At 51.0% G+C, this 27,181-nt stretch overlaps 1 protein-coding gene across 4 annotated transcripts in view; it reads right to left on the minus strand.

The window, feature by feature from the left end:
• Window positions 1–27,181, minus strand: part of DGKG (diacylglycerol kinase gamma) — a 178,717-nt gene that overhangs the window by 111,924 nt on the left and 39,612 nt on the right. Inside the window, exons 4-11 of one of the 4 annotated variants that reach the window (XM_075068610.1) lie at window positions 22,523–22,543; window positions 20,185–20,350; window positions 18,393–18,455; window positions 15,915–16,058; window positions 14,646–14,816; window positions 3,880–3,929; window positions 2,419–2,493; window positions 1,474–1,593 (exon numbers count right to left, since the gene is read on the minus strand). In XM_075068610.1, coding sequence (XP_074924711.1) covers window positions 1,474–1,593; window positions 2,419–2,493; window positions 3,880–3,929; window positions 14,646–14,816; window positions 15,915–16,058; window positions 18,393–18,455; window positions 20,185–20,350; window positions 22,523–22,543 — 810 coding nt within the window. Of the gene's footprint in view, window positions 1–1,473; window positions 1,594–2,418; window positions 2,494–3,879; window positions 3,930–14,645; window positions 14,817–15,914; window positions 16,173–18,392; window positions 18,456–20,184; window positions 20,351–22,522; window positions 22,544–27,181 lie in introns of all 4 variants that reach the window. The other 3 variants (XM_032772474.2, XM_075068609.1, XM_075068611.1) reach the window with 3 other exon arrangements.

The following is a 27,181-nucleotide window of genomic DNA, read 5'->3' on the forward strand; positions in this document are numbered from 1 at the left end:
AACTCTTCTCTTCTGCAATCTGCACTCTGCTCCAATCCAACCTTTCTCCTTCAACTACCACCCCCTGTCTGACTGAAGCAGGGGTTTATATCCCATGACTGGAGTCAGGTGCTCTAATTGGAGTCAGGTGCTCTAACTGGAGTCAGGTGTTCCAAGTGAAGTCAGGTGCTCTAACTGAAGTCAGGTGCTCTAACTGAAGTCAGGTGCTCTAATTGGCCACAGCTGTTCTAGTTAATCTAAAGCAAACATTCCTCCCTTGGCAGGGAAGAAGGCCCCCTGCTAACACTCTTATGCTGCCTTCTGGCCATGCTGTATCACAGTGAAGAGAGACTGTCTGGAAAAGTTTCGGGCCATATGCATCCCTGGTGTAACTCTGGCCCTTTAAAATGTATCTGACCTGCTGTTTCCCCCCCATGCCCACGTACTGCCTGTGAATCGGGTCTTTAAAAAGATTTTGTGTTTGCTCATTTTCAAGACCCTTCTTCCGGGCTAGCTCCACAGCTGAGGCAAGGCAGTGTGGAGCTGAGTGATACCAGCTGAGAAGCTGGCCTGCGGTGGCCCCCTGCCATTCCAGCCTGTCCCTCCTGCACTCTGAAGACATTCGAAAGGACAGTTTGTCTTTAAGGAAGGCCCCATTCATTTTCTATCTAATCACCGAGCAGCCTGATTCCTGTCAAAGGGCTGGCTCTGTGAAGCGCATGCACTCCCCACAGCATGACTGGAAAGAGGGTGAGAAGACATGGTTGCGCGCGTTCAGTTTGTGAAGCTCTGGTGCCCTCCTGTGGTCCTATGTTGCCCTCTGAATGTTCCACCAGCTGTCCCCAGCATCTGACCTTTCTGCCTATGTCCTTTATGACCATTCATTGTCTAACCCCGTCAACATTGCCATTAAAAATCGCAGGCAGTAATCAGACCAGCCTGCCCCCATCAGAAAGCAGGGTGATTTTCCTGCTGCCCCCAGGCAACACCTGAGCATGAAGGCGTCTGTATCAAGAGGAGTCGTTCGAACACCACACATGCAGAGCAGAGGGGTTAGGTGCAGAATAATGACCCCAGGGTGATATGTAAGTGGAGATCTTCCCAGGCCTTTGCTGGGACACTGGCCCAGTGCAGCCATCTTAGAGGTGAACTCACACCTGGGATGCTGCCACAAAGCACATGCCAAATGGAGTCCTTGGGAAGGCCACAAAGGAGCTCTGTGGGGGCTGTGATGGTCCTGGAGTGGGGTGAAGGAGAAGCAAACCCTGCACAGCTTACCCTGTCCCTGTGTTCATTTCCACCCTGGCGTGGTCAGAACCCTATTCTCCGGGCAGAGCTGTTGCAGGAAGGAAGTGTTCCCCTACCCCTCTGCCATGCCCCAGTTCCTCCAGCCAAGTGCCTGGCAATTGAGTTGCACCTGAACCCTAGGTTGTACATCTCTGGAGACCAGCCCTGTAGGGCCTGTCCCATCTAAGACCAGCCCTAGGTACTCACAGTCTCCATCCCCAGCAAGACTAGCAAGGGGATGGTGGTCATGCCGCCCCGGATCCACTCTTCCAGTGTCACGGTGCCATCATGATCATAGTCTATTTCCTCCATCATCTCCTTCAAAATCTAGAGGAAACAAGAGTCCATGGGAGTCCCCATATTCCTGAAGGTAGTGATCCTGCTCATTGCACCATGGAGGAAGAAGGGATAGCTCAGTGGTTTGAGCATTGGTCTGCTAAACCCAGGGTTGTGAGCTCAATCCTTGAGGGGGCCATTTACGATCTGGGGCAAAATAATCTGTAAGGGACAGTACTTGGTCCTGCGGAGAAGGCAAGGGACTGGACTTGATGACCTTTCAAGGCCCCTTCCAGTTCTATGATTCTATCGCACACACCTTGCACAATGGCCAGTGCATTACCAGATCAGTGACCCAAGGCAGAGGCCTATGCCATTCTAAGAGGCCAGCACAAACCCCAAAGCCCAGAACATTTCCACCAGCCTTATCTACCCCTCATAAGGCAGCCCTCTCCATGTTCTCTCCAACCCCTTACACTGGCACACCCTCCTAACTAGTCCATCAGGTCTCTTCAAGCACCTCTTCTCTGAACAGCCCCGGATGATTAAGAACAGATGCATGAAGATGGGATCTTTGTTCCTTAGGTATTAATCTAGTCCTGCCTATTTCTCACCTGGGGTCTCCATCCTTGACATCTCCACTGCAGCTAATTGCCAGGAGCAAGCAGAAGGCTCCTGAACAGCAAAGACCCTGTTTAGAAGCCCAGGAGGGGGGAGCCCAGCACCTCCACACAGGGATATCTCTGGGGAGTCACACTTGGGGCAGGGGTGTTTTTCCGAGCTTGTAGCACCAGCAGCTCATTCAGGTGAAATTCACCTCAGTCTCTCCCGACCATCGCCCCCTGCCCAGCAGTCAGAGGCTCCGCTGTCACTTACCGGCTTGAGCTCCGTGGAGTCCCACTCCAAGTATTCTGCCACGTGCACCATTTGATTGATGATCCGATCTAGCTCCTGAGCTCAGATGAAAGGAGGAACCAAAGAGAAACAATCAGCACTGCCCCTGGGACATGAGCAGGCGGGAGATAAGTCATGTGGATCAGAGCCCTGCTGGGCTAGAGGCATACAGAGAGGCAAGCCCTCGCCCAACCTTACACCCCAGCCAGTCCCATTGGTTTCAGTGGAGAGCAGCTGGGACATTTTCCATCAGAACTGAGATTCCAACAGCTGGGATTCCTGCCAGTTCTCCCACCTGCTCCTTAGCAGCCTGCCTGGGTACGCTCACATGGCGCTGTTAAACCTGCTGATGTTAAAACACAGTGTAGACACATATCCCTGGGGGCTGGTAGGTCCCCAGCTCCTTGGCAGCCCACAAGCCTTGGGAGACCCAGCTCCCGAGATGCCTGGCTCTCAGGCTCCCCAGCTCTCTTCTGGCAGGCTGCTGGGAGAACTGGAGAAACATTGTGAAAAGACACAAAGGAAATGTTACTGAGACTTTTTCCATATGAAATGTTGGGGTTCCTGTTCTGTGGGACATGCAGATATTATATTTTCCATTTGGTTTCAGACCTACTTTTTTGTTTTCATCATGGAGTTCCCCAGGCAATGGGAATCCCAGTTTCTAGCAGCCTCTCTCTCATCAGGACTATTCATGGAGTCAGGTGTCAGTCAAGGTGACTAAGCATGTCAGAATCTGTCCCAAATGGACAAGACAGAGAAATGGTGGTATGTGTGTGGGTAGGTAGGGGGGCTGGAAGAAAGATAGGAGGGATTCCTCCAAAATAAATGTAGGGGCCTCACCAGGAACCTGCAACAACCAGAGAGCGCAAAGCCCAGAATTGAAGGTGTGTGTGTGGGGTCTCTCTCTCTCTGCCCGGAATGGGGGTGTGGCTATGACGGTGGCTTTTGCTGTGGTGAGGCATTGACCCTGAGGAAATCACGTCCTTCTCTTTCATCTAGAAACAAGATGGCCGAGTGAAAAGCAGATGATTGTTTGAGGGAGAGGCACTGACTGCACTTGCATCTGGGTAGCTTCTTTGCACGGTGACTGCCGAGAAGGGGCTGCCTGGCCAGAAGGAGGTGACACATCTGCAGCCCTGGGCCAAATGACCAGCAGAGACCTATAGCAGTGCATCAGAGGTGCTCCACTGCAGCGCACATAAACACTACAGGTCTCTGTCGGCCGGCCCGATGAACTAGTGGTCTCTCTGCGAGACAATACATATTCCATAAAGAAATGGCTGGGAGGACAGGGCTGGTTTTTGCAAGTGTCCCTCCAAGGGCCTCCTATGGCCCTTTATTGCCCTCGCATACCCAGCTGCTACCCCCCAGTATCAGCCAGCTTGTGTGGCTACAGGCAGGTGTCTCCCTGCGTGGAGAGCTCCACATGCTAGGGCTTACCGAGCTGTCCAGGACGCCGTTGCCATCGGTGTCGTAGAGACGAAACATAACTGTAAGAGATACAAAAACACAGGATGTTACTGACAGTGGAGTGTGGGGCGAGCTCCTGGGGCTGCCTCTTTGTCTGTTGGCGCTCGCTCCTGGGAGGAATGCAGCCACTGAACCTGCAGCCTCCAGCCCAGACCCTCCAGAGGTGGGAATATGGCATAGCCAGCCGTTCCTCTCTCCTCAGTCAAGCACAGTCAGTTGGACACCACCAATCCCCAGATACGTATACGGGCTGAGAGCCTCAGCAATGCCGGATCTCCATGGAATAGCGCTGGCATTAAGGTAGAGTGACACAGTGGAGAACCAGGGCCACTGTCCCCATTGCCCCTTGTCCCCATCAGCACTCTGCCTCCAACCCCGGAGTGGCAGTGGGCATAGGAACATCATCTACCTCAAACGCAGCCCCCCGCAGAAGAAGGCTCCCCCGACCCGGGTGCTCTCCACACCACCATGAGGGAAAGCAAGACCATGCAGCTGTAGTGGCAAGTGACTTCATGACAAGGACTGAAAAGCAAGGAACGCTCAATCCGGTGGCAGCTGCCAGAACTGCCAGGGAGCAGAGCTAGCAGAGTGGGGGCTGGCAGACAGACCCCAGCGGACAGTCGGTGTGCCTGGGCAGCTAGGTGAGTGTTGATCCCAGCCCTTTCCCCGCCCTCGGCTTTTGCCTTTGGAGCATGTGCTCTACAGGGCAGGAGTGGTGCTACTGCAATAACGACCGCCATCAAACCAATACGGCAGGGGTGGCCAACCTATGGCTCTGGAGCCACATGCGGCTCTTCAGAAGTTAATGCAGCTCCTTGTATAGGCACCAACTTGGGGGCTGGAGCTACAGGCGCCAACTTTCCTATGGGCCAGGGGGTGCTCACTGCTCAACCCTTAATTCTGCCACAGGCTCTGCTCGCACTCCACCCCTTCCTGCCCCCTCCCCTGAGCCTGCTATGCCCTTGTCCCTCCCCCTCCGAGCCTCCTGCATGCCATGAAACAGGTGATGGAGAGGTGCGGGGAGGAAGGGGGAGGTGCTGATCAGCGGGGCTGCCGGTGGGTAGGAGTAGGGTGACCAGACAGCAAGTGTGAAAAATCGGGACAGGGGGTGGGGGATAATAGGAGCCTATATAAGAAAAAGACCCAAAAATCGGGACCGTCCCTATAAAATCGGGACATCTGGTCACCCTAGACGGGAGGCACTGGGATTGAGAGGGGGGAACTGATAGGGGGCTGCTGACGTATTATTGTGGCTCTTTGGCAATGTACATTGGTAAATTCTGGCTCCTCAGGCTCAGGTTGGCCATCCCTGCAAAACGGGGTCAACATTACTCCAGAAGAGCAAGACATTTGCTAGACAGACAGTGCAGCCTAGTGGACAGATCCTTGGGCTAGGATGCAGGAAACTTGGATCCTGACTCAGTCATCAGCCTGCTGGGTGACCTTAGGCAAGGCACTTCACCTCTCTGTGCCTCAGTTTCCCCATCTGGGAAATGAGCTTCTTTGCAAAGCATCTAGAGCTTTACAGATGGACAGTGCCAGGTAACAGGTAGGGAGTAGCTCACTTCCTTCTGGGTATGGCAGAAGCAGCAAGAACACAGGAGACAGGCATTCTCAGCACACCGGAGGCCTGGGGCAGCCCTGAAGGACAAACATGTAATTGTTTCTGAGCCTCAGATAAAGGAGGATTTGAAGGTGATATTGAACTTCTCCCGCCTGACTTCGTTGGCTGAGAGCCAGTAAATTCTTGGCACCCAGGGAACTGTTTGCTTTAATCTTAGAATATAAACTCTCCTGCAGTGCTTAAGGCTTAACAGCTTGACACTTGTGCTTCAGGGTTGGACTGGGCCACCTCAAAGTCTCTCACCATGCAGGGACTTTTCCCTATTGGCTGTGGCATGTGCTCCAGAATGTAAGGTTTTATTCAAAAAAAAAAAAAAAAAAAGCACTTTTGGTTACAGACAGCCTTCCAAATACGAACCTCACTTAGACCAGTACAGCGAGATCTGCCTGCATCTGCAGACAGTAGGGTGACCAGATGTCCCAATTTTATAGGGACAGTCCCGATTTTGGGGGCTTTTTCTTATATTGGCACCTATTTCCCCCCCCCCCATCCTGATTTTTCACATTTGCTATCTGGTCACCCTAGCAGATAGCCTGAGACAATCGCTTTGAGATGTCTGAACTCCCCACGCATTTAAGCAGACATTGTCTCTGGAGTCTAATGACACCTTAAATAGCAACACTGTTAACTGTTTCACTGCTGATCAGAGTCCATAAGACAGGAAAGGGACAGTCATATTATGAAAAGAGGCATTATGTAGTATGAATGGGAAATTCAGTGAGTATCACGAGCAGTGTGTGGGAAACGATCCTTGCTCATTTTGTCAAATCACCTCGCTGCTAGTATTGCTCTCAAGAGCTGCAGCCATTGTGTATCTAGTTATCTGTGGGTTCCCATTGTCTCTGGCTACATTTTGTCTTTTTTCCAGCTTTAGAGTGATGTGCAAACCCACTCTGAGAGCAATGAAGGTGGCAAAGACGGAATTGCTCCAGTAAACACACTTTACACCCAACACCTCGAGTCCCCTGTTTATATAGGGCCACTAGAAATCCTGCCACAATAAAACACATTTTAAGATGCTTTCAAGATGGTTTCATAAACCCACCCACCAAAAGATACTGCCCCACCCCCCGCCACAGTGAGCATCACCTCCTCCTCCAAAACCCTAAAACTATAACAGGGCCCCTTTAGAAAAATCATAAAAACAAAAGACAGCGGAGGCCACACTTGTGCTCCAGGGTTGGACTGGGTCTAGGGGGCAGCCTTGTGCGTGCTTAATTTGTGCCAGGGCTTCGGAGGGCTGAGCCCCGGCACCTCTAGGTATGGCAGTTCGTAGCCAGGTACCTCTGGGCTTGCTGCTGCTGCATCAGTTATGCGTGTAAAAAAAATTGCCTGAGCCCCAGCATTTAATTGCTTGAGCCCCGGCACCTCTGTCAATACAAATTAAGCACTGGCTTTGTGCAATTGCATTGCCTGCTAATATGACAAAGACTTCTTCCCCTTGCAACTGTTTGATGTGCATGATCCTCAGACAGACACAGGCTGGTAGCAGCATCCATCCCTCGGCACAATAACCTGCTCTTCACTCATCTTCCTTCTGCCGCCAATCTTTGTGTCAGCTAACAAGCAGCGGCACGCAGCAGGCAGTGCATTCACCAGTGAATGACTAAAGCAAGCCTCGGGCAGAAGGCCAAGCAATTTTAATGAGCACAGCGGAAGAGATGAGTAATTATCGCCCAGCAATGCATGGCCTTTCTTGTCTTATTGCCGCTCACAAACAGAATCTATAAATAAGACTTGTGCATGTTCTGCGAACCATTTAAAATAGACAGTCACTAGCTCCCAGGATCCCCTGCTGTGCACTCTGGCTCCCCATGGAGCCTGTCTCTTCTAGGGACACGTTCTCAGAATTTCCACTTGGTGCTTGTGCCACTGTCGTCAGCCATGCTGGGAGCCCTAGTGTAGACAAGTTGCCAGTGGCCGCCAGGGCCAGCTTTAGGCCAATTCCCCTGATTCTCCGGGAATCAGACCCTGCACCTAAGAGGGCTCCGTGCCAGGGCACCTTTTTAATATCTTTTTTTACTCACCTGGTGGCGGTCCACTCCGGGGGTCTTTGGCGGCATTTCGGTGGCAGGAGGTCCACTCCAGGGGTCTTCAGCGGTGGGGGGCCCTTTGGTGCCGTGGAAGACCTGGAGTGGACCCCCAGCCACCGACATCCTGCCGAAGCCCCGGACTGCCACCGGGTATTCGAATTGGGCCCCTTAGTTCATAAAGCTGGCCTTGGTGGCTGCCAATGTAGTCAGCACTGGGTCATTTCAGCCTGCTCTGGGCGAGGTTCTCTGAGATGGTGTTAAAAATGTGGCCCTGCTAAGCTAGGGCTCCCAACGAGGCTGACTCACTATTAGCCAGTGACGGATGTTTTTAGCCCAAGGCCAGGTTTTAAAGCTATTTAGGCATTCAGCATTGCAATGCCTGTCTCATTTGCCAAAAGGATTTAGGCATAGAGGAGCCAAAATTCCACTGATAGTCAATGGGGCTGGGGCTCCTCCAGGTATGTCTACCCAGCAACTGGACACCTACTGTGGGGTCATGTCACCTCCCCTCTGATTTGCTCCTTGACTTGCACTGAGCATGCTCAGTAACACTACTGAAGCTGGCTGCTCTCACTCTATCCTCCCACTATGGGCAGGCACAGGTCGTCTCTGGCTGTGTAGACTTCCAGACTCGGGCTGGGGTCTGGGCTCTAGGACCCTGCAAGTTAGGAGAGTCCCAGGGCCTGGGCTCCAGCCTGAGCCTTTAAATCTACACAGCAATGAAACAGCCCCGCAGCCCTACCCCATGGGCCCCAGTTGGTTGGCACAGGCCAGCTGCAGGTTTTTCTTTGTAGTGTAGACACACCCTAATTGCCGAAACTCCTTTTGAAAATGAGCCTTAGGCTCCTAAATCCACTAGGCATTGAATGCTAAGCACAGCCCTACCTAAGTCCCTTTAAAAATCTGTGCCTGAGTCCCTAGTGTTGAGAGAGGACAGTGTTCAGCACAGCTGCAGTGCTCTGAATCATGCCTGAGTCATGCCAGAGGACACTGTGAACTGGATGAAATAGGTACTTCTTTCCACCTGATAAGGATGAGGCTGTTCATTATACAGGCAGTGGAAGGCTGAGGATGGCCTTAATTGGTCATTTCCTTGCTTGCAAGGGCTGGGGTTTGGGAAGAGATGTGAGAGGCTGTCATGTAACCACCTCCACTAGTTGTTTAAATGAAACGTTCGGGGCTTGGAATTCTGTATCAAGCTCCTGGCCCATCGGCATACAGAAGGGAAGCACAAGGGAGCGAAAAGACATGGTTCCTACTCTCTGTTCTACCATACGCTCCCTGGGTGACCTTTGACAAGTCACCAAAGGCTAGATTTCATTGGCACTGCTCCTGGTGGGAGGTCCCATTCAGTGGGAGTCAGGGTGGGTACCACAATCTGGCCCATGCCCTTGGGTTCCCCATGCGAATGGCTGTCCTCGCCACGCAGGGGAGTTGTGAGGCTGAAGTAGTGGGTTGAGCACTCCAAGATCTGTGGGCGAAGTGCCAGACATGAGCAAACCACTGCTGTAAAATATCAACTCTGATGCAGGAAAATCTTACCAATCCAAAGTATTTCTTCCCATCCTCTCCATACAGGGCGTTGATGTGCTGCCCTTCTCTGCTGTGCAAGGTGAAAAGCCAACTCACATAGTATGTCCTGTATAATTAACAATGAGTGAGGGCACCTACAGCCTTGAGAAGGGATCTTTTCCATTATTTTAACTCAAACTGGATAAAAGCAATAAATACCAGGAGTGAGACATAGCAGAAATGTACGTATGCATATTTGAGCAGTTGAGCTTTCCCCATGTTTTTTCCCCAAGAAAAATCCTGAATGTAATTTTTTCATTTGGATTTTTTCCTGAGGGAATGTTTTAAAACAAAATGCAATTGTTGTTTCAGTTCACTTTGATCAGAAATTTCCACTTCTTTTTGGTTTTACAATCAAAACATTGTACACACTTTGGAATTTGGTGCTTTCCCTTTTCTCCACCTTTTTTTACCCTGGAGACGACAGAAAAAACGTTGCTAGCGAGTTATTTTTTCATTCTTTCCTTCGTGACTTTTCAAAACGTCTGCAGCTTTGGAAAAGTGGCAGAGAAGCCCAAGGAACAATGACGCTCTCTAGCATTGCCTGGTGTTCATTATGTGGGTCGTACGTACAGCAAGTTGAAATTTTTTTTGTCAAAGCAGTTTCCCATCACAAAACACCATTTCAACTAACTGGAATAATTTCCGTGAGTTTGTAGAGAAAACAACTGGATTAAAACCATTTTGAAAATGTCATAACTTCCCACATTGACATTTTTGGTATAAAAAGTTTTGATTTTTCATTTCAAAATGACTTTTTGTTTTGAAATGTATGTTATATTTAAAAAGTAAAGAAATTACAAATGATCAAACTTGAATGTTTCAAACTTCTCAAAACAAAATGGTTCAGCTGACCAGAACTTTGTTTCATGACAAATTGTGACATTTTGACTTTTTGTCCTGATTCAGAATGGAATTATTTTTCAAAAGCTCAACATTTTCTGTGGGATGGAAGACTCATTTCCAGTCAGCTCTAGACATGCTTTTCCACATAGCAGACAGAATGTCACGTACACATCTGACGGAGAGGACTGTATAAATACACCCTCTAGTCTAGGAGACACTATCCTGTGTTACAAGCTGGGAGCTCGGGAGTTTTAATACTAGCTCTTCCTCTGTCTGCTGTGAACATTTTTAGCACCTCACAACCTTACTAATAGGGCCTTATCGCAATAGAGCCAGGTTACACTAACAACTAGGTAACTGGCTTTAAAATCTAGAGTGTGTGTAATTTGAAAATGGCCCTTCTTTAAACTGGAGACAGATTTTCCTAAGGCTATTTTTAACATGTACTAATTAAAAAAATTAAATGGCTCCTTCGCTGAAACCAGAAGACGTGGCCCGTGCTAGTCACCTGCCGGTGTTTGTGCATAAGTCTGTTCAAAGCAACTGGCCGTTTAAAACCAAAGCCGGTTGTTGTTCACTGCGGAAGAGTAAACCGTGTGGAAGTCACAGAAACATTCTGGGGCTTAGGCAGGGCTGGGCTAGGGGAAGCCCTGAAGAGAACGGGAAGGACAGGTGCAGAAGGGAGGGAAGCTAGCATTAGGGGTGAAGATACAGGGGCTGCTGGGAAGTGAAAAGCAGCATGTGGGGATTCCCTGCCTGGAGAGAGGGGATTCAATGGGAAACACAGCAACTAATGAGTGTGCAGCCTGGCAGCACTGCTGCGTTTCATACAGCAGAGTAGATGACCTAACCCCAGCTCCTCTGGGCAGGAGAGAGCACACATAGGCGCTGCCCACGCTCCCCACACAGCCTCCCTCAGCATCACATACCCAGGAATAGTGGGGGACGTAGCAGCCAAGGGTTCGTCCCCATTAGCATTCAGCACAATCCAGTTAACATGTGTGAGAAAACACAGCCTGACCCATTTCAGGAGCCTCTCTCTCTACCGTAGGCAGCAGCTTTGGGTGTTGCAGGTTAGCAGCGCTTGAATTGATGACACAGGCTGGGGGAGAGGCCACCGTATATGGACTTAAAGAGGAATGTTGTTTAACAAAAAGCTCCCAGAAGTTTGGCTTTCCCACGGCTGTGACTGATGCTGTGGCAGTGCCCAGGGACCAGAGCTGCACTGGGCGAGTCACTGGACAGATGAGGAAACTCAGAACCCTCCTTGCCCCAGAGAGCTCCCAGCGAGCTGACGCTTTTCAGACAAACAGCTTAAAAATGCAACTTCTATCGGCCCAAAAGCATTCATGATTTTGACACAAATTTACAGAATAGTTTCAGTCAATTTCTTCCCCAGGCTCGATTCACAAGGGGACGGGGGGCTGTGTATTGTTGGGGTGCTGAAAGCCATTGAACCAAACTGTAAACCCTGCATGGAAGCCAGGGATGCGGCCACACCCCTAGTTCTAGCACCAATGCAAGGGGACTTGGGCACCATTCACAAAACAGCCAGAGGAGGAGGAAGCCCCTTGCCTCCCTTGTAATCTTTAGCTCTGTGGTAGGCCAGTCACACGGGATGTGGGAGGGCCAGGTGCCAATTCCCCCAGCCCAGGCAGTGCCCTACCCACTCTGACCCCCTTTCTGGCCCAACAACTACTCAAGTATTTTATACATACGAAACAGCTTCAGCAGGAGTGTCTGAGAGAGACCATTGTGATCACTGCCCTGCCCCAATCCTTCCTCTCATTCAGCACCTGGCAATGTGGCAGGCAGGGGCGTAGACATGGGTGGGTCTGGGTGGGGCATGGCCCACTCACTTACCATCCAGGCCCATCCAAATCTGAGCAGGGCAGTAGTGCTGCCACACTGTGGAGGCGTCACTTGGGAACCTGAAATCCAGGACGGAGCTATGCGCCCGCCCTTCAGAAAGCTACGCTCCGGCAGCTCTGCCTTGCCATTTTCTGAGCCGTCTCATGCACGTGCCTGGCTCATCAGGTGCAGCCCTGGGTGGGGGCACCAGGGCTAGGGCACAGGTGTGGTGTCGGGGGAGAAGCTGAGCTAGCACTGTCTGTCCTTGCTCACACACCCGAAAGTTGGGGCCCACCCAAATTTCCACTCCTAGCTAGGCCACTGGAGCTTGGTGTACCATGACTCAAAGGTGAACATTTAAGGCGCTTTGGCTGTTGGGCCCAATGGGTTTGAGGACCCGAGAGCCGCAATGCAGTGTGTAAGTTCCAAAAAAAAATTCCAAAATCTGGAACTGGCATCATTTCAAGTCAATTTGGTATCAAACTATGTATGACCACGCTGCCATGGTGCCTTATGGGAATTGTAGTTCAGATGCCTCTTGTTCCCATTCTCCCTTATGGGCTGGACTCCCTGGTTGGAGTACATCTCCCATGATACACCTGTAGGCATGGGACTTTCATCATGCAGCACGCAGCTAAGTCAGATGAGAGATTACAGTACATCATGGGAGATGTAGTCCAGTGAAGGAGACTAGCCATGAATTACAACTCCTACAAAGCACTGAGCCACGGTAGTTCATGCTGAACTGACCCAAAACATTTCATTTCTGGTCAGTTCAACAAACTGAAATAGTTTTGATTAGACTGAAACTGTATTTTCCATCACAAAATTATTCTGAAGGAAAAGTCCCAACCAGCTCCATTTAGAACTGCCATTGGCGAAGTCCCAGCTGCTAAAAAAAACAAACTGGGGAAACAGGGACATGTCTAGCTAATCCGGCATTTCTTTCTTTCATTGCCAGGCAGAGCCCAAGATTTAAATGGAGACAGAAAACTAGAGCCCTGTGCAGATAAAAAATGTATATCCACATCTGATCCGCGATCTGCAAACATAGTCCACGGATGTCTGCATCCACGAATATGAAGCAGATATCTGCAGATTTGCAGGGCTCTACACAGAACCTGTGCTGTCTTTTGGAGAATGATGCACCTCTTATCTCTGTCTCCCTTCCCTGCCTGTTCAGAACGGAGGTTCCAGGTCAGACTGTTTCCCCAGAAGAGAGGTGTCTTTAAGGGTTCAGTGCAGCAGGATGAAGAACAGGGGCACGGGTTGGGGAGTTTGCTGCTTTTTAAAATTTAATCAACATTGGAAATATTTCACCCACTCTGGTGGAGAGGTGAGGCATGGGAGCAGTGATGCTCTGGAGGAGGTGGAGTGGTTACAATACTGGTCTGAAAGAGCTGGGAGGCAAAGGGGGGCAGAAATCAGACACACTATTAATCAGGGAATATCATAGGGCCTTGGCTCTTCATCTGCAGCTCCTGGACACCAGGTGGCAAAGTAAGATGCAAGTTCAAATCCAAACTGCTTTTAAAAAAAATGAAAATGAGAGAGTATTCGGGACTGAAGCACTTCCCTGAAATCAGCAAAGCCACTTGCTTTTTACTGTCATAATCTGGAGTTTTCCTTTCATAGAATATCAGGGTTGGAAGGGACCTCAGGAGGTCATCTAGTGCAATCCCCAGCTCAAGGCAGGACCAATCCCCAGACAGATTTTTGCCCCTGATTCCTAAATAGCCCCCTCAAGGATTGAACTCACAACTCTGGGTTTAGAAAGCCAATGCTCAAATCACTGAGCTATCCGTCCCCCCAATGGAGTCACACATCTAAGATCACCTCTACTGTCATCCTTACCACTGTCCCACACATCAGGGCCTCTTGGGACAACACAGCAACTCAGATTTTCCAGCTCTAAACAACACAGACCCCAGCCACTTGAGGGAAACCAAGGCCTTGTCTGCATGGGACAGGTTTATCATCACAAATTTAAACCGATCTAGTTATAATTGCCTATGTGGATATGCTCATGTTGGTGTAAGAGGGGCTTTAGTCTAGCTTAGTTTAGCTTGTGTCTCTTGGGAAGGAGGCTCAAGCTAAACCAAATGAAGCCACATTTCTACTGGAATAGGAGTCTCCACATGGTGGGTAATAACTATACTAGTATAACTGGTAAAATTTTCCCACACAGACAAAGCCTGATTTAGCTGTTAGCCTGTGACAGTAATGCAATCCTGATTCCATGCAGTAGAGGGAGTGGGGTGCGACCACTCTAATAAGTCCATCACAATACAGTACTTCACTGGGGACAGGAGTCCTCTCTGTAAGCTGGCAAAGCTTGTTTCTCTCACCAACAGATGTTGGCCCAATCACAGATATGACCTTCCCCACCATGTCTCTCTAATATCCTGGGACTGACTTGGCTACAACTACACTGCATGCACCACTGACAGAAATAGACGTACGAGTGACGGGAACTATGGCAAACACTGACGTTTCTGCTGTTTTCTCCTTTAAATATTGCTATTGCTCCAGAAAAGCTCATCTCAGATGCATTTTGCCTTAGCCCAGGTTATAGCGAATTCAGGTACGTTGCTAGAGTCACGCGGAGTCCGTGGGCCAGCTGGGAACACAAGACTTTCCTCGCCCTCACGGTCTTTTCTCCCTTCTCCCAGTGACCCATACAGAACAGCCTTTCTGAACCAGTCCTCCCAGCTCTCCCCACCCAGCCCCACCTTTAAACAAGTCTCCTGGAGCCATGTCTCTGGTACTTTTGGCTCACATGTTCTCTCTCCATGTCCACCAGCACTTACACTCCAGCTTGTCCTCAGCCCGGCCCCTTTCCAGCAGCGACAGGTAGCAAACGATGTCCTTCAGGTAGGCTACCTGAGACACAAGGGCCGGCGGGTGTGGATTAGCCGTTTTCAGGGAGTTGTGGGTCTTGCGCAGGCTGAACGGCAACCTCCTCTCCAGGTTTCGTGAGCCTGTAGGAGGAGAGAAAATTCAAGGCCACCCCAAAAATGCCAGCTCCACCCTTCCTGGTCTTTCCCACGTGACCTGACCCCTCACCAAGCATTTTGTGCTCAGTTCCATGGTAGGACTGTAAGAATGCAAATAGAATGTGTAAGAACATCCCGTCTTGTGGTATTTTTGTGCTTCCATGGCACCAATTAATTTCACAGAGACCACCAGACAGCTGTCGGTTGGCATGACTCTCAGCCACTAGAGGATCGATGACCCATGGATGAAAGACCGACTTTCTGGCAGTCTAGGCGGAGGCCAAGGGCTGGGCTGTATAGGACATTCTCTTCTCTGCACCACACACTGGAGTTAATGAAGGAAATTAAAATAAAAGGGAGAGGCAGCTTGTTGGCTTGCCAAGGCTCAGACCGGACACTCTCTACACGCAGCCCAGCAGAGCCTGGCACTGCACAGATGGTTGAAGCCGGGGATATTTCCTGCCCTCCTCTTGCTTGTGGAACTCGGGACAGAGATGAGTCACTTTACTACTCCGTCAGCCTCTGGGACCACTGCTGCTATGTAATTAAGACATTGACGGACGGCGTTTCTGTAGGTTTGGAGACTTATGGCTCAAGTCACAAGAAAAGGTGCTAAGATGCTCTGGCCCCCACTGCTATAGAACTGCTGCTCCTGCTGGGATCAGACAGACTGCGCATCATCCGTAACTCATTTGGCTCAGCATTCAGAGGATCAAATCCCCACCCAGAGAACATCCCCTGGTGGAATCTATTGTCTCACAGAACCCAGCTTCCAAACATCCGTCACGCCCTGTGCAATGGTTTGATTCTGAGACCCTCTCCCATAAATTAAGAGTCCCAGAGTCAATGTCCCCATTTCTCCAAGTGGTCAAGAGAACTGGTACAGCCCCTGAGCTCTGCTGGAAGCACCAAGCTGGCTTTGCGGCCAGATTGGTCCCATTTATCCGCATTTCCTCTCTAGGCAGGAAGATGAGGGAAGAAAACAAAACCCCAAACTCTGGCTTTTGTCGGCTTCTCCCTATGAGAGGCCAGACAAAGCAAAGGAGCCTGTGGGATAAGCCAGAGGCCTGTAGCAAAGCTCACCTGGGGACTGAGGGCTGAGCACAGCCCCGGCAGAGATCTTTGAGGAGCCTGATGAGTTGTGAGCAGAGTGGGTGTCGGCGGTGGATTTCTGAGAGGAGGACCTGGACCAGTTGGGAGAGGCGTTCCCAAGGGCACTGGTGTTGGCTAGAGGCGCAGGGATCAGAGAAGCAGACTGCTGGTCTGTGAGGCTAGAGGGTGAGCTCCTGGAGTCAGGAGTGTGTCTTCCCAGGGCACTTAAGAGAGTTTTCCCATTGATCCCTGAAAGGCAGACACAGGAACGTGGAGAGCGTGACATCCATGACCCAAACTCACCCGACCGTCCCTAAAGATGGCTGAACCAAAGGAGCAGGCCCCAGCGCACGGGCCCAGAGTCCTGCTGGGGCTTGGACAGCGCCAGGTTTGGAGAACCTATCTCGGGAAGCTGCTCCTGGGGTAACACACCTGGGCTGTGTAGCACACACGCTTCCCTGCCCTATGGAGTCATTAGCCGGTCCCCAGGCCAGTGTGAAATAACAAACAGGACTGTGGTCCATCCCCTGGGATCTCCTGAGGGCAGCAGCACCTGGACTCTTCACTCCCTCCATTTGTGAGCAGGGCCGGTGCAAGGATGTTTCGCGCCCTAGGCGAAACTTCCACCTTGCACCCTCCCCAAGCCCCCGCCCTAAGGCCCCTCCCCCATGGCAGCTCCCCCCCTCCGCCCTGAGGCCTCCCCAGCCCCAGCTCATCCCTGCTCCACCTCCTCCCCGAGCATGCTGTCGCTGCTTCACTTCTCCTGCTTCCCAGGCTTGCAGCGCCAATCAGTGCCCCCATTGCTTGCTGCAGGCGGCCCTCCCCGCGCTCCCCTGCCCCAGCTCCCTCCGCCTAAATGCCGGCGGCGACCGGAGTGGCTGAAGATCAGGCCGCCACAGTCACTGCTGAAGAAAATGGCGCCCCCCAAATCCCAGTGCCCTAGGCGACCGCCTAGGTCACCTAAATGGTTGCACCGGCCCTGTTTGTGAGGGATCTGGGGCTCTGTCCCCTCCCCCGGGGTCATCCCACTTGGCCGAGGGGGACACAGTTCTAAAGGTTCCATGGAATCTCCGTGGGTGATCCGAAAAACAACCTCTGGGAATCTCCCCTCCCCATCACCTCTTGCTGCTCTAGCCTTCACCTGGAGCTCCTACCCATGTGGGCTGCCTCACATCCCTCAGTTGTCTGATCCCTTTCTGGCCACCAAGGGCAGGCTACTCTCTCCACAGCATGTTCCTGGCTCTCTGCGCTGCCCCTCTCACACATACCCCTGCCTCCAGAAGCCGGAGCAGAGCTGGGCACAGAGCAGCTCTGAGCAGCTGCCCATCACACACTTCCGGGACACTGGCTCATCCACCCGTTTCCCAGCCTGGGTTTTCAAGGCTGGTCTGCTGAGGTGTCTCCGCTCTCCCTCCCTCCACTTATCTGAGGGATCTTTGGGGAGGAAAAGGGGCAAGTCCCATGGGTCTCTGTGCTGCTGGGGGAGCAGAGAATATGCACTATGGGACTGGGAGGTGTGCACAGAGAACATGAGAAGCAGCTAGGCTGCAGATGAAAGGCCATCACGGAAAAGTCCTACAGACTGTAACAGGAAAATCCAGGGGGCTAAACAACAGAAAATGCCATCCCCCACGCTACCCCATAGTCCCCTATAACCACCATCAGGGAGATAATTCGCCATTACACTCTAGAGGACACTTTAACCTACAGACAGATTCTCATGTCCCTAGCTAGCTGGAACCTAGAGAGGGAGATCAACACCTGGGAATCACTGCCTGGGGGATATTCCGTCTGGCCTTGCCAACTGGGCCCTGATTCCATACACAAGAGGGTCCACACTGCCACTGCTTTCTCTGGCCTTTCAGCCAGGTTCTTTCTGATGTGCTATTAATTGGCCAGAAGGAGTCAGCAGAGTGATGCAATTCCATCTCCTTTGTAAACTAGCTTTTCACATTAGTCCCAGCACAGGTTAGAAGATTCCTTAGACCTCTGGGCCCCACCTGCAGGTGTTTCTTGTTACTCCAGGCCCCCATCTCTATGGAGCTCCCTGCATATGAGAGTTACCAATTCATTCCAGACCTGCAGCTGCCTAGAGTGCACTTGAAAGAGATCAGCACCCCTCATTGTACTGACTGCAATTGGGAAAGGATCTGGCCAGGTTAAAGAATAATGCTCATCATCTTCTTCTGCACTCAGCTGACTTGAGTAATATATTCCCCTACACTGTAACACAGACATACAAAGCCCTGTATGCCAACACTTCCAGACCAGCCACTGGGGGGAAGGAGGGTCAGCGGGGGCGGGGGAGGGAGGAGGGTGTCTGTTCTTGGTAAACAAGGGAGACAGAGCTGGAACTCGGGCTGGGTGGAAGCTTGTTGGTTTGTGTCTGTCAGTTGATTGCTTTCCCTCCCGTTTTAGTTGGGCTGAGATTCCAAATGTCATGCCATGAGTCACAAACACAGTGGGTACCTGTGACGGGGGCGCAGGCCACTTCAGTCTGGATGGAGATGCCCGCATCAATAGATTTTGGCTCTGAGCACGTAAGAGAAGCAAAAGAATAAATACACTGAATGTATCTGCAGTCATCTGAGCTCTGTGAGAAATAGTGCAGTAGTCCCCACTCCAACCTCCCCTTCCTGGGAAAAAAGTCAAAAGCAAAGCATTTAGTGACAAGTACTTCTACCAAAGTTCAGTGGTTGGGCATGGCCACCTTGTCATGGATCTGTGGATTCCTTCAGAGCCACATATGCACACTGGCATTTGGCGGAGGATACTCTATTCATTACGGTAAGAATTAACTTTACAGACACAGAATTAGCCTATAATTTGGCACTGGGAATCAGATGTTCCCATCTGAGGAGCTGTGATAGGAACATGCTGCATTCCCTCTGCTTCTCTATCTCCTCCAGAGCCCTAGGGTGCAAGACTCAAAGCTGGGAGCAAGGTACTGCCCCCTTGTGAATATTACATTGCACTATCGAATCCCACTGAGTGGGTGTGGGTACACAGAACCTACTGGAATCCACAGTCACTGCCTTGAGCTGCGCAATGGCACATGCTGCACCCACCCACCCCAGTCCTGAGAGGGCCACACTATCCCAATCTGTGGGATGAGTGCTGGTTGCTGGGGCGTATGAGTCTGCAGTCACTGTCCATGTCTCTGAGGCTGAATGGGAAAACAATGCTGCAGCTCCAGCTGATTTGCCTTGGCCTGGCCTCCCCATAATGGAGGCCACTGTGAGCACTTAAATCCTGTGCTCCAGTCCCTCCACTCTGCTCCCACTGCCTGGTCCTCATCCTAGATCAGGTGCCAGCTACAGCAGAGACCATGTTTTCACGGATAGACCACCACCACAGCTGCACTCTTCTGGGACAATGCCGTCCCAAAGCTCAGGGAGAAGTACACGAGAGCTAGGGATAAAGCATTCTTTGCCACAGGGTCCTGGCTACAGAACAATCTCCCAGAGGAGGGGAGGCCAGGCCAGGCCAGGCCCTGATGAACTTTAGGAAACACTGCAAAACTCTCCTCTCTGAGGAAGCCTTTCCACCGTCAACAGTCCGACACTCACAACATCGGCACACCCAGCTAGACCCAAGGGAAAGAGCTTTCTATACTCTGAAAAGGGAGGAGAACCAGAGACTCCACGATGCTCACCAAAGCTCTCGCTTTGCCCCTCCACTGTACGTGGAAGTTGCTTAGATATGACAGCATTGCGGAACCTCATGGTTGGCAGGAGTCTGCGGCAGGCTGGTTGTGCGCTCAGTGCAGAGACACATGGAGGCTGCCCAGACCATAGGAGTGCCAGCTGCACAGTTCTGTTCGTGGGGCAGGATATCACTGGAACTGGTTCTACTTGAGCAGATTCTGACTATTTACAGCCAAGCAAACTGAAGACCTAAGCAACTTGTGGGTCCCTTCCAGCCACTGGGAGCAAACCTCTTCCCAGCAGCCTGTGATGTGCATGGCCGCATAAGGGCAGCCGTTTGGGTGTGTTATTGAAGTACTAAAGAGGGGTCAAAAAGAACTGGAGAATGTTGATGTGAAAAACAGACACCCTGGCGCCTCCAATACACAAGATTCCTAGAGTGTGAGGCTAGAGGGACCATTAGATCATCTACTCTGAGCTCCAGGATGCGACCTGGTAAAGGATATTGACTTCCATTTCTAACCTAACACAAAGTCATGAGTTGCCCATGCTCCCCATTGGCTTCCAGTGTGCAGAGCAGACAGGAGAGCAGGAGCAGGCCAGACGTTGCTTACCCAGGATGTTGAGCTGCGAGATGCTGGAACCTTGTCGCCGAGACTCTGGGGAATACTGGCAGATCTTGCGTTTGAACGACATGAAGAGGTGCTGGCAGAGCTCCTCAGGAATATCTACCTCCAGGTACGTCTTCATGAAGAGCCGAAACCCCTCATAGTCAATGGGCTATGGAGGGGAAACAAAGGATGCTGTTAGAAATACCCTGCCCACCCACAGAGCCGCTCTGCTCCAAACCATGGTTTCCACAGGGCAGTTAGCTTCCCACAGTACGTTCCAGGCAGGACTCTTTCTAAGATGCCTATGGGAAAGGGGAAAAGGGTTTTCCAAACATTGCCAGTGTCTACACCAGGGGGGTATGAAACTGGGAGCTGCTTGGAGAACCCTTGGGAAGCAACACCCCATGAGCCTGCTGGAACATGCACAATCCTATTTTGAACATCTATGGGACTGTGAGCGGGGTCTTGTGGATGGAGCTTGGTTTGTGGGAAGTACTTACCCCAACCCCTGCCAGAGTTTAACCACTGCCATTGGGTGTGATGGCTTTAACTCCTCCACACCCAGCTTCCTGCCCTGAAAGTACTGAGGCCAGGCCCTCCATGGGCATGACAGCTCACATGCCAGCCACCCAGGAGCCGCTTTGCTGGGCTACACTGCAGAGGCTGGAAAGGAGAAATGTCTTCATGCCACCCTTCCCTTCCCTCCCAGCTAGTGCGACTCTGCCATGCAGACATATCCCCAGCTGCCCTTTCCATGCTGGGGCACAGGGAGATGATCCCCACTCTCTACCGGCCCAGAGAGGAGGTGTTGTGTAGCTCTTTGGCCACAGCAGGAAGCAGGTCGCTGAGCCCAGGAGATTTCCCCTTCATTGGCTGCACTGGAGAAGGGTGAGCAGATGTTGGGAAGCTGCCAGCCTCCCTCTTCTCACAAGCCCTCTCGGGGCTGGACGCTGGCACGCTGGCACCAGTGAATGGTAACTGCCCCCTTCCCCTCAGCTCCTGGTGGACAGGAGCTCATCACCTGTCCCCAGCATGGCTGGATCTGACTGGTACCCGTGCTGGCGGTGCCAGTGGAGAGCTGATGTGCCCGGATGGGGACGCCAAAGGGAGCCATGCCCTGCTCTTTTCCATGCAGTCTCTGCCTGTCATGGGTACCATTCTCCTGTGCTGCCATTGCACACAGCACTGATCTGAACAGGGCTCTGCAGGAGCTGATGTTTCTTCCGCCTGTTCTCAGCCCCGAGGGAGAGCCCTTGGAGATGCTACGTGGGGAGAGGTGTGGTGGGCCCCCATCCAGCATGTCTACATGGCAGACATGGGGTCTAAGTGCAGCATGCGGGGAGAGGACAGAGAGCTTTGATCTAGCTAGCTTGTGTACCGAGAGCAGTGACTGCACCACAGCATGGGCTGTATAGAGTGTGGGGTCTCAGCACCCAAGCTAGCTCAATCTACATGTGGTGATCACACCCCAGGCCATGCCACTTAGCTTTTTAAATCTTTCCTCAACAATCAAACCCTCCAGTCTCCTGCCTCCATGCATGGCACATCTCAGCCCCGGCACTGCTTGAACTGAGCTTTCTGAATTTAACTACACAGGCCTTCATTACTCACACAGGCCTTCAACCTAACATTTCATGGCAATGTGCCTGTGGCATCGAGGTCCAAACATCTCTGTTCACTTGGGCGGCGTAGCCAATAGCTCCTGCCGCAGTGACATGCAATCACAGCCGTTTCCATGGATAGTTTTGGAAAGTTAAGGGGCTTGTCCAATCTTCAGTGATTTCTGTACAGTATCACCTGTGGCACATGGGCTAAGGTTGGGTCTGCAGAACACTATGCACAGAGTTATATGGAGGGGTTCTCTGGCCCGTCAAGATGGGACTGTACCCACGCTGGGTGGCGTGGAAGGGTACCCAGACCCATTTCTGGCTTGGCAGAGAAATACCAAACTCCTTGGATCTGGGAAAGGTTGCAGCTGTCTGTCATCATTGCAGAGGTTTTCTGGCAGTGGGAAAGACACCTGCCAAGTGCACTCCTCACCACCTCCCATCGCTAGGGGGAAAACTGGCTACCCAGCAGCCGGGACATTGCCATTTGCTTACTGTCTTGTGGAGCCCTAACAAAAGTGTCTCTTCCTGGGCTCTGTACCTTTCTCCTGATGCTGACTGGTCTTTGCTTACCCTGTGGGGAACTGCTGGCCACAGGTGCATGGCTGGGTGATGGCTTTCCTGTTGGGACTCCTAACTGAGCGTGTAAAAGCCAGCATGCAGAGCTGAAGCTAATAACCTAACCACAGCCACCCACCACAACTCAAATGGGGAAAAGAAGGCAGGTCTCTTACTTGGTTCAGGGTATCTTGCTTCTGCAGCAGATAAGAGCAGAGAAAACAGAGAGGAGAGTTTAGTGAGCGGCAGGAGGGCAGGAACCCTGGCAGTGCTAGCATATGCCCAGAGACACACTGTGCAGGGAACGGCGTTGCCACCTTACTTTGCAAGTCTAGGCTACATGGTGTTTTTCTGACAGCCGCACCTGCTGGAGTCAAGAGACTGCAGGAGAATCTCAGCTTTCATTTATAAGCAAGGGAAGTTTCCAGTCCACACCACTGCAGAGAAAAGCTTGAAAATGTGACCCAAGTTTGCCTTAAAAGTTCAAAAGCTGGGAGCAAAATAAAAAGAACCCAATGTTTGTTTTAAAAATTGCATGACTCTTAAGCTAATCTCATGATTTTGGGGGACCTGGCTCATGCTTTGTGAATGTTTGGGGTTGGTGATGCTGGGGAAGTGGGAAAGAGAGGCCTTTAAAGAGTTAAACTACAAAAATAACTAGTTGGTGGTTCTGCTGCTGTTCCCAAGGAACCCCTAACCCAACCCTGTGCTTTACACTGCACTGCCCCAGCTCGATGGGGTGGAATGGCCAAGCAGGCTGGAGTTCCCAGTCATGCTTTGGCAGCTGCCTCACTCTGACAGAACTTTTGAGTAGTTTTGGGCAGAGCAGGCATTGACCTGCCCAATACCCAGATGCGGAGGAGAGTGCCAGGCTCAGCACTCAGCAGTGAGGCTACAGCCCAAGCACCAGAGGTGACTGCAGGTGGTGATTGCAGGACAGGGGCAGAATGTCAGAAGGAAAAGGGGAGAGACAGAATGAAGGGAAGAAGGGCAGATGGGAAGGACCAAGCCATGGAAGAGGAGGGAGGTGGTAATGAGAGGAGCAGGGAGCAATGAGGAGGAGAAGTCAGAAGATGACGCTGAAGTGGACAGATGAGAAAACAGCCCGTCGGCAGGTGGATGAGCCGAAGCAATGATGGGTTGGGATAACAATAGCTTGGAAGAGAGAGGGAGGGAAGGGGAAAACATCTGCCAGCTAGCCAGAAGGGTCCAGAAAGCAAAGATGACCACAGAGCTGGACACTACCATTCTTGATCCACCATGGGGACAGCAAGGCTTGCCTTGAGCCAGGGGTTCTCAGCTTGGAACTTGTGGCCGCCAATGGGGGCAAGACCAGCTTTCTTTCCTTCATGGCTAGATGGGTGGTGGTGGCCCAGGAACTTTTCCATATCGTGACCCCAAGTTGAAAACCACAAACCCCTGCCTTACGGGGTGTACTAAGGAAGAGGACATGTTTGCCCAACTGAAGTGTGGCCATCCTTTCACCCTGGCCTTTCAGACTTGGCATATGGGGATGTATTTCTCATTGGCTTATGCCTCTGTTGGCACACCCAGAGCTCTTGTCTGTCTTGATGGAATTGCAGGTCAGCTAATGAGAATGTCACAAAATGATCTTAAAATTGTGAAGACAAATGGAGCTTTATGTTCATCTCAGTATTTATACCCCCCATTGCCACAGCAGTCGAATGGCGCTGAGCCATCATCTATCCAGGGCAGCAAATGGACCTTCAGAGCTGGCTTCTCATCTGATGTCACTTGACAAATCTGCACTGCAGTCATTAGATCTATACCAGTTCACACCAGCTGCAGATCTGGTCCTCTGCGGGAAGTCACCAATTGTACTGCTTGGGTGGGTGAAGTCCCTTGGCCGTATTATTCCATCGCCAGCAGCACGCTATTATCACCCAGAAGTGCACATGCGGTTACCTTCTATTGCTCAAACAAGCTTTTGCATTCACACACACAGAAACAATGCCAGTGGGATTCTGGAGACATTGTACCTGGGAGCACAAAGTGTGAGTCACCAGAGCCCAGGATGCAAATTACTTTGTTCCTTGTCTCCCCAGTGCTATTGTTCATACTTTTATCAGTAAGGTCTGAGCCGGGCTTTTGGGCAGGAAAGTGGCAGATAGTTTAAGGTGGGTGCCAATACTTTGGCAGATGCAAAGAATCTATTGGAAAAATCAGTGGACTGACTACGTTAGCTGGTAATGACATGTAAGCACGGGAAGCTGATGGAAAGGGGTAGCTGGTCCAATAACAAAGTGATTTGCTAAGCCAAGTTTCTACAAGGCTTTATTCAAGGATCTTAGTGTCCCCAGGGTATAGGAAAAGGACACAGGCTTTACATAAATCTCAACTCAAAACAGAAAACACCAAGGTTGGACAACTGGCCTGCCTTGGAGCAGCTGACTGACTAGCTCTGCCTCTCCAGAGATTGTCCTCCACCATGATAGTATGGATTCCTGTGGTCCCTCTGAAGACCCACTTTGAGTGTCATGAATGACACATAGCAACGAGCTGCATCAAGCAGGAGAGGGAGAAACGTGCTGAAAGGGTCAGTGTTCCGTCCAGTTTCAATTAATGTTCATCTATCTCCTGGAAATGGGAAGACCAGAGAGGCGGAGAAAAAACTAGAAATATTGGCAAGAAAAGCATAAAATAATAAAGTGCAACACATGGGAAATAATGAGGCCAGCGTCCACGTGCAGAAGGTAGGAGCAAGTTCAGCAGTAAGTGCTGGCAGTGATAGTGGTCAGAAAATTAGATAGAAGTTCCCAACTGGATGGAGCTGCATAAAAGGCCAGTTATGGGCTCCATTCACAGAGAAGGGAGGTGAAGGACCTTCTCAGGGAGCTCTGTTGCCCCTTCTTCTGGCATGCTGCAGTCCTGGAGACCTCAGGACCAGACAGATACTGACAAATTTGATGGAGTTTAGAGAAGGGCAACAAAGTCCTTAGGGCGCTGAAAGGACTGATTTATGTGGAAAGATTTGAGAACTGAATCCATAGTGGATCGCACAGCTAAGTGATAGCTGAGGGGAGAGGGGTTAGTAGGCTCTGGAGGGGTGAAAATACCAGGAATGGAGAAGAAATGAACTTGAGGAGGGTTTAACTAGGAATAATTCATCCAGTGAAGGGTTCTTGCCCACTGTACACTTGCCAGTGTCTAACTTCCTAGGGGAAATAGCAGAAATCGCATCACCTGAGCATTATACAAGTGGGCTGAATGGAGTACAAGGGAGCGTTCTGTAGAACACATCCTGTATTTGCTCAGGAGCAGACTAGATGACTCACTAGGTCTCCATCTCTAAAGTCCGTCCCTGTCATCTCCAGGCCACAAGCGTCAAAGGGCAATTCCAGTTTCAAACAGCTAGAGTAGTTGGACCACTTGGGGGCCACTGAGAGGAGTGGGAGAAGCAAGTCTGCCAGGACATTTCTGAAGATGCCATGGGAGTGAGCAAACCCATTAAGCTTTTCCCTGAAGGTGCCAACGTGGGTGGGAGGAAGGGGTTTGACGTGGGTCCCAGGACAACTCCCTCACGCATCGCAGGGAAGGCGTGTGAGGAGCAGCACTTTGTTTACTAAATTACAAACAAGATGCTGGAGGAAATTATCATCTTGGGTCAACTCCCCCTCGCCCGCAGCTGATCTGTGCTTTGAAGACATTTTCAATGTAATTAGTCATTACACTGCTTTCCCCAGAATGCATTACACCTACGCGATCCCTTCTGTGTAAGAGGGATACACTCACTGTGAAAGACACATCATAGGAGAGGAGAAGCCAAAGGCTCCGTAGGCAGGAAGCAGTTAGAACTCATTGAGGTCCACCCACCACATATCATTTGTACAGTGGTCTGTTTTCTCCTAAGTGCCCGTCCACCGCTCTTCAATAGGCTCATAAGCGCAGCTCCTAGTGATGCCTTTTGTTGCTCTGTTCCATGTGGTAATTACCTTTGGAGACAAGAAGTTCCCTCTGTGCTGGCTCCTTGTCTAAAGTCAGTTTATATTCTTTGGCTCTGGCCCTGTTGTGTTCTTGAATAGTTCTGCCACTTTCACTGCCTCTCCTAGCTGAGGACAACCCGCTGCCTGTTCTTAGTCACCTCGCTTCGAACGATCCTAAACCAAACATCCCTGAGCCCTTTACAGTTACAACATCTGCTAATGGCTCTGTCCTACCAGATCTCATCTGAGCCTTTCAAAAAGCATCGTCTATAAAACCCAGCCATCCCAGGAGATGGGTTACAAGGGACAGACTCTTCCCAGACCTACTCCAATAGGAGAGTCCATTGTACCAGCCCTGTTCAGGGCTAAAGAGCCGGGGTTGCAAAGCGTGAGGGGGAACAGAGACAGGTTTCATTGGGGGAGCACAGCCATATAGGGAGAAAATGGAGGTTGGGGTATTTCATTTGCAAAGAGTGAAACTGAATGCAGATACGTTGGACAGGACTTTATTAAACCCTGTGCATGGCTCTCTCTGTCCATGTGACTGAGTTGCTTCCAATCTAACTCCCTGCATTCCCTGTTCTGTCATCAATGCCCATCCTTTTGTCCCAACTCACTGATGCTGGGTAGATGTGCTCTTCTCAGGTGCCAGCTAACACCAGTAAAAATCCTGGACATTATCTGGTCTCTACCTGGTAGCACTGGAGGTGCATCAACATGTGCTCAAATCTCTTTGGAGCACTAAGATGTGGCTTTGCCATGATTATCTCTAGGGGTTTGTGGTCTGATTGCCCTATTGTTTGATGGCCATAAGTGTCCGGGTGGAATCATTCCACTCCAAACACCACAGCCAGAAGCTCTTTTTCTCTTCAGGCCTTACCCCTCTTCAGT

This window comes from Chelonoidis abingdonii, chromosome 8 (genome assembly GCF_003597395.2).
Source record: "Chelonoidis abingdonii isolate Lonesome George chromosome 8, CheloAbing_2.0, whole genome shotgun sequence".
Classification (NCBI taxonomy): domain Eukaryota; kingdom Metazoa; phylum Chordata; order Testudines; family Testudinidae; genus Chelonoidis; species Chelonoidis abingdonii.